Raw genomic sequence first — 7,943 nt, 5'->3', positions numbered from 1 at the left:
CTTGGCACACCATATTCCAAAATGTGACATTTTTTTTAATGTTTTGATACTCTCTTGAAAAGTTCTAGAGCTTTTTGCAACAATATTAAATAGTTCCGGTCATTAAATACAAAAAAATAGACTTTTAAAAAAAGGTGCGCTAAGTTCTCGAAGCGCACTTAATCAAACAAACTATTTAAATTAACTATTTCTTTAGAGTTCCGGTTTGTTTTACAATAGTTCTAGAGTTCTATATCATATATAACAATAGTTCTAAAGATGAAAATTTGGTTCTAAAGAGTTCTAAATAGTTCTAAAGACGAAAATGGAAATTTGTTTGTGAGGCTACGTTGTAACAGGGTGAAGGATTAGATAGGTTGGCGATGGGGTCAGAAAGTGCGACATCGGTATTTTCAGAGGATCAAAAACACCGGTAATGAACTATCAGGACCTTGAATAAGTTCTCGTTGTTTTCCAACGGATGGCGTTACCAGAACTGCGTGCGTGTGATTTAAAATGGTAACGCATCTATAAGGAAGTACTATAAACAAGCTTGAAATTCAGTGTGTCATTTCGCCGAAGTGTAAACAACTTTTTTTTTTATAATGTTAAACATATCGAGTTTCGTGCTAAAAAAGAGTATTTGCGGGGAATTTTACTACCCTATTTTATTAAAAAGAAATCTGCAGCTAATGCACACAGAATTCTTGTTGAGACTTACAGCGACCATGCTCTGTCGGAAACAACATGCAGAGATTGGATTAGACGCTTCAAAAATAATGATTTTGATGTTGAAGATAAAGAACGCTCTGGCGCATCGAAAAAGTTTGAAGACGAAGAATTGGAGGCATTACTTCATGAAGATTCATGTCAGACGCTAGCTGAACTTGCAGAATCATTAGAAGTTGATCACACAACAGTTTTGAAACGTTTGAAAGTATTAGGAATGATTAAAAAGTAAGGATATTGGATGTCGTACAAGTTGAAGCCGAGAGACGTCGAACATCTTTTCACGTGTGAACAGCAGCTTCAACGGAAAGAAAAGGAAAGATTTTTTGCATCGTATCCTGACTGGTAGTGAAAAGTGGATACACTACGATAACCCTAAGCGTAGAAGATCGTGGGATAAGCCCGGCCATGCATCAACATCGTCGGCAAAGCCGAATATCCATGGTTCGAAGCTTCTGCTCTGCATTTGTGGGATCAGCTGGGTGTAGTTTATTATGAGCTGCTCAAACCGAACGAAACCATCACGGGAGATCGCTATCGACTACAATTGATGCGTTTGAGCCGAGCATTGGAGGAAAAACGGCCGTTATACGAGCAGAGACACGACAAAGTGATTTTGCAACATGATAACGTTCGGCCACATGTTGCATAACCGGTGAAAACCTACTTGGAAATGTTTAAATAGGAAGTCCTACCCGTTCCGCCGTATTCACCAGACATTGCCCCTTCCAATTATCACTTGTTCCGACCGATGGCACATGGTCTGGCTGAGCAGCACTTCCATTCTTATGAAGTTGCCAAAAAATGAGTCGACTCTTGGATAGACGTGTCGTTTTTCTGACGTGGAATTCAAATGCTGCCAGAAAGATGGGAAAAAGTAGTGGCTAGCGATGGATAATACTTTCAGTGACATGTTTTTTACAACTTTTTTTAAATAAAGCATTAATTTTCACAAAAAATCAGCGAGAACTTATTCAAGGTATTATACTATTTTTAAATATATAACTTTATGGTAATTTCTACATCTATTTATTAGGTGGTAAACTTAGTTCCTGCGGCTCACAGTTAGATGACGTTAATTGTAGGTGTAATTTATTTTGACATCTGAAACTGGCTGCATTTTAGAGGTTAGACATTTGTCAATAAAATTCAGTGCGAAGAGATTCATTTAAGCGAGCAGTGCTATTTTTTCTTTTGATTAAATATGGAACGTGATAAGTTGTTTTTTCGACATGTGCTGCTTCATTACTTTGACTTGAAAAAAACTGCAGCTGCAGCTCATAAATTGCTTTTCGAAGCTTATGGCAATTATGCTCCATCGGAAAGAACATGCCAAGTATGGTTTCAGCGATTTAAGAGTGGTGATTTTGATGTCAATGATAAAGAACGCTCAGGCCAACCGAAAAAGTTTGAAGACACCGATTTGCAGGCATTATTGGACGAAAACTCTACTCAAACGCTCCAAGAATTGTCTGCAGCATTAAATGTTACTCCGATGGCTGTTTCCAAACGTCTACATGCAATGGGAAAAATTCAAAAGGAGGGAAAATGGGTACCACACGAATTAACCGCAAATGCCATTGCGAATCGCTTAAACATCTCTATTTCTCTGCTCGCCAGGCAGAAAAAGAAGAGTTTTTAGTGGCGCATAGTAACTGGCGATGAAAAATGGATATACTTCGATAATCCTAAACGAAGAAAATCATGGGTAGACCCTGGCCAACCATCGACATCCACACCAAAGAGAAATATTCATGGCCACAAAGCAATGCTTTGCATTTGGTGGGATATGCACGGCGTCGTTTATTATGAGCTACTCAGACCGAACGAAAGTATCACGGGGGATCGATATCAATCACAATTAAACCGTCTGAATGAAGCATTGTTGGAAAAAAGGCCAGCAGTAGCCAGCAATCGACGTAAAGTCATGCTTTTGCACGACAACGCTCGACCACACGTTGCCAAAGCCGTCAAAGAAACACTGATGCAGCTCGAGTGGGAAGTTCTCCCGCACCCAGCGTATTCACCAGACTTAGCTCCTTCGGACTATTACTTGTTCCGGTCGATGCAGCACGGCTTGGTGAATACACACTTCAGAAATTACGAGGATGTGCGAAAATGGATCGACGAATGGATTGCATCAAAAGACCAATCGTTCTATCGTCGCGGAATCTACGCGTTGCCCGAAAGATGGGAAAAATGTATAGCTAGCGAGGGAAAATACTTCGATTAATGTATTTTTTGCTTTTGATGTCGAAATAAATGAGTTTTTTAAACAAAAAAACCGCAGGAACTAAGTTTACCACCTAATATATATATATACTTACAAAGCAGGCGTATTTTATGGAGAAAATGTTAATTCACGCGATAGAACTATTTGTTATCAATTTTATTTGATATTGCTTCTATAAATAAAGAATAACTGTCCTTACTGTTCTTAAAAGATCGTTCTTAAATTGATCGTTTACCTCATTCAAAAAACGGAAATTATCTCACGGGGTGACTGATATTCAAATTTCAGACACAACACGTTCTATTATTTTAGTATCCAGATTCAAGGAGTTTTAGAAATACTGCGAAGGTCACACATTCACACATACGCATCACGATCACCGTGATTCGTCTGCTTATATACAACTCGATAAAATTGCGAGATGAAATATATAGCTCGAGGGTCTTTTGCCACTTACCCGAACGCCCACCAAATATCGAAGCACATCACGTTCAGCCAAAAGAAGCTCGCCATGAACGAGAAGTAAACGCCGAAGGCTGAAACAGGCAAATAAATAGCGTCTCAAAATCAAGCTACATGGAAGTGCAAGAAAGTCTTGCGGTTATTATTCGACCGTGAAAATTACACTGTACATTCTTCCTCTGTATTGGAAACTTGTGAGAAAAAGTCGCGATAAATATGTAACAACTGCGTGCTTACATCCAATGAAAAGATATCTTTCATTAGAGATACATGTATCTTGCAAAGTTACGATAAGAAAAAGGAGAATCTATATTGATGCATTGATGTTAAAAGATTTGTCGTTTTTTCTATTAAATTCTCCGGGAAAATTTGGGAAAATTACACAATTACTCACTGCGAGTGCTGCTGGGTAAGCAGCAGCGCGCTTTTTCATTTTGACGGTACCTTTGAATTCTGTTGTCAAGGAGCGTGCAGGAACACGACTATACAGATTCCATCCGGACAACATGGGCATAATTTTAAGTATATTGTGACTTCACCCGAGAGTTTCAATCGATTAAAACGAATACTTGAATATCTGAAGAAAAAATGTATATAATTATATATAAATTATATACAATTTAATATAATATAGGATGTTTCTTAAGTACACTAGGATTCATAAACGCCTTTACATTTCCGGTATCTGGAAATTGGACTTTTTTTATCTGGCGCATCTTTCCTCAGTAAACGTGAATCGTAATTGTTAGTTACTGAATGAACCAACGACTAACAGTCACGATTCATGAGAAACGATGTGCCAGATCGAAAAAGTCCAATTCTCCAGATAAAGGAAGTGTAAAGGTATTAATGAATCCTAGTGTACATGTCGAAAATGCAGGAGATGATTCTTCTCATCAAAATAAAAAAAAAAACATTCATATAAACATATGTCCTAAAATGCTTTATTTTAAAATATATATGATAATGTCAAATAACATTTTAGTGACGCATTAATGTCATTTCTAACATCAATAATACGTCATTGATACGTTATTTGACGTCCTGCTACTTGAATATTACTCCAAAGGAGTAGCTGAAAAGTAAAATTATTTTTTTACGAATAAAAAGACAACGTTGAAACAAAAATTCAAATTTTCTTACATTTTATGTAAGTAAAAAAAAGTAATATTTTATTTATTCAATGTTATTCTGTCAAAGATGAAACATATTTTCTTCGATAATGGTGCGTGCTAGCGAATTTTGACAAAAATACATTTTTTATGTACAAATGTCTGAGGTTTCTGAAAATAAAACCGTATTTGCAGTATCTGTGAGAATTAAAAAAAGTTATGCAATATAAGAATAACCATCCTTAATTTTCAACTTTTACCCACTATTAATACCAGACGTTAAACACAAAATTAAACGTTTTTACGTTTGACCGTTTTCTTTTTATCTGCAAAAAAGTCTTTCTCAGCCAACTCTTCCGAGATTTCGGAAATGAAACATTTTAGAATATATGAATCTCTTTTCTTATCTTAATGTAAAGAATCACTCCTCCTGCATTTTTTATATATACTTGGAAAACATCTTGTATGTCCCATATATAAATTTTCTCTCTGTATAGTCATATATTAACCATGAAACCTCCATTACTTTCATGGAATGTTTTTTTTCTTTCTAGCTTACAATAAATTCTGACTCTATACAAGAAAATATTTCAATCGATCACAGTAAATACATCTGTGACGGTGAAATAACATCAGACTCATTCTTGAATTTTGAGTGAAAATACTCGACTGCACTCGACTCCACTCGACAATTCAGAGTGAAAAATTCACTCCGTTTTAGTAAAAATCACTCGTATGGGAGTGATTTTGCGCTCAGTCTGCTTTTCAAGTGAAATTCTACTCCAAGAAATTTAGAGAGTGTTATTCTAATGGCTCCTGCACATAGGACGCGGTAATGCTTGCCGCGCGACGGAAGTTTGTGCGACAGCCAATCAATATGTTGTTTTTCCGTAAGAGCTAGAAGGTTATTACGAAAAACAGCATATTGATCGGCTGTTACGCGAACTTCCGTCGCGCGGCAAGCATTACCGCGTCCTACCCTTATAGAAATATCATACTAAGAATCATTGATAATTACTTATTATCCAGTATTTTTAATACTGAAAATAAGTAATTATCAATGATTCTTAGTATGATATTTCTATAAGGATATGTGCAGGAGCCATAAAGCCCTAATTAATTCCTCAATCATCAAAGAGTAATATACGATGAAGCAAGAGCGAAAATACAGTCGAGCACAAAGGATATACACGTCAGTTGTATCGACCGATTATACAGTCTGTTCAAGCTGTACCTGATCCAATGCAGACTGCATCCGACAAACCGTCAGGTTTGTCCGACATGAACTGGAACACCCCGAGGATTATGTACGCGACCAATAACGAGCCGACGTATCCGCGAAGTATGTAGCCATGCATGTTCCAGAGCTCCGGCAGTATGGTGTACACCACGAAGGTCAATAGCAGGAACGGCAAGGACACAAAGATACCGATATATACTAAGGTGAAATGCACGGCCCTCTCGACGGTCGTAAATGTAACATCAAAGCACTTTATCAGCTCGTATTTCCTCTTGTTCATGACGGTGAAGCAGTAAGATGTCGGATCAATGGAGCTGTTCAATAGCGTTTGGTGCACTGAACCGTTGGTCAGAATTATGTACTCGTCCTCGGAATATAAGACGGAATCGAGCAAGTAGTGTCCTTTGACACATGGATTTGATACGAACAATGGAAAAACTTCGTTTACCTTCTTGCCTATCTCGTGTACCTCCGGGAAATCATATTCACTGTCATCGGGCGTGCATATGCCTCTGATCATACGATAGCCGAGTTCGCAACAAATTGGTATACAGACTGTCTCATTGCAGTTCTTGGAATTCGTTTCGTTCGAATTGCTTCCTGGGCGAAGCTGCGACGTGGTAGAGTTGCCTCCGTCGCTGGTCTCTGTGGATTTGTCGCGAAGCTCAGCCGGCACATTCTGACTGCTCTTCTCATCGAGGTTCTTCGTGTAGTTATTGTAAAACTCATGCTGTACCGAGTCCTCGTCGTCCCTCGTGGAATTCTCGTCGTGGTCCCACGTGGTAGTGATGTTGACGTGAGGCTCATAGTGCATCGTGTCATCCTGCTGCTTGTCTTCATGAGTGGAATTACTCTGATTTTCCGCCGCGTAGGCGACCACCAGTAGAAGCGCCCACCACACGATGGGATTTAGTCGACACATCCTCGGTCTTCTACCGCGTACGCGTCAAGGAAGATACTGAATTGAATTGGCTTCTTTCTACAACAGTCCCCGCGAAATATCCAGTGACCACAGCGATGACGCGAACTATGGAAACGAGGATGTGTGTGATATTATCTATGATTTGATATTCTTATCTCGAAAAGCATCATCGCTTTCGCAGCGAGCGCGCGAAAGAGCACTAATAAGGTACCTCGATAATGCAGGTCTTGACTCGATCTCTAACAGCAATGTGATAGGGGGAGACATTAACCCCTTTGTGAATCTCATGACCTGATGATGACTCATGGTCTGTTTATGACTTTAGGGAATCCGTGATGCAGCGTAGCCAGTATTCGCTCCGGCTGCTTTAATTGTTAAGAACCTTCAACGCTCCGGCAGACATGCATTTTCCTTTTATACATTTGCAAGTGATGGGATGAGTCATTACGCCCGACCGTTAAGGAAATTTCATTCTACCGTCTACTTCAATGTGATTTATTTTAAAGGGGATCCGAAGATAAGATCAATTGAAGTAAAGAGACAATTGACCCGCGCAAGTTTCAATCAAAATGTGGAGCGTTTGAAAAGCCTTATATAAAACGTGTTTTTCATATTAGTATTACTTTTTATGTTAGATGAACTTTTTATGATAGAGACACTATATCGAATAAAATATACGAAAAGGAAATATTTTGCACGGAGAGAATTTTATAATAAAAAGAGCTACTCAAGGTTCTGTAACAGAAGAATTTCTAATTTTCTGTTAGATCAATAATTTTAATTAAATTTTAGATCAATTTTCTGCAATAATTATTTTTTTATTCCATATTATTTTTCCAGTTCATATATAAAAAATATATGATTAAAAAATTCATATATAATTGTCTATGAATTTTATCCATATATGTGATCTTATGTATGGATATATCTAATTATATATGTCTATACATACAAAAACACTATTGAGTGAAAAAAGGCAAACATAATTTAATTCAATTAAACGTCGACTATAATTAAACATCGATTATAATTAAAAATTATAATATTCTCTCCATGTAGAAGTAAGAAAAACAAAAATGTGCTTTGATTGAATCACACAGATATTAATCGTATGATCGACACTGTATCGCACTGTATCGCACTGTATCTCACAGTTATGTGAGATATGATTAATTATACGATCTAAACATTCATTTTGTGCATTTTCTACTATTAGAAAATACATTTAGAGTAATGGATTATTAACAAATAATGCAATATACATAC

General features: G+C 37.4%; 1 protein-coding gene across 6 annotated transcripts in view; it reads right to left on the bottom strand.

Moving 5' to 3' along the window:
• LOC116841359 (G-protein coupled receptor Mth2-like) overlaps positions 1 to 7,943 on the bottom strand; it is a 33,664-nt gene that overhangs the window by 17,216 nt on the left and 8,505 nt on the right. For 3 of the 6 annotated variants that reach the window (XM_032809178.1, XM_032809177.1, XM_032809174.1), the window contains 2 exons: positions 5,750 to 6,782; positions 3,399 to 3,477 (listed from right to left, as the gene is read on the bottom strand). In XM_032809178.1, the coding sequence (XP_032665069.1) occupies positions 3,399 to 3,477; positions 5,750 to 6,677 (1,007 nt within the window). In that variant the 5' untranslated portion in view covers positions 6,678 to 6,782. Of the gene's footprint in view, positions 1 to 3,398; positions 3,478 to 5,749; positions 6,783 to 6,888; positions 7,938 to 7,943 lie in introns of those variants that run through there. The other 3 variants (XM_032809179.1, XM_032809175.1, XM_032809176.1) reach the window with 2 other exon arrangements.

Source organism: Odontomachus brunneus, unplaced genomic scaffold, assembly GCF_010583005.1.
Source record: "Odontomachus brunneus isolate Ranch 3 - 2012 unplaced genomic scaffold, Obru_v1 Obru_scaffold_015, whole genome shotgun sequence".
Taxonomy (NCBI): domain Eukaryota; kingdom Metazoa; phylum Arthropoda; class Insecta; order Hymenoptera; family Formicidae; genus Odontomachus; species Odontomachus brunneus.
The sequence above is the reverse complement of the archived record's forward strand: the minus strand, read 5'-3'. Positions and strand labels throughout refer to the sequence as shown.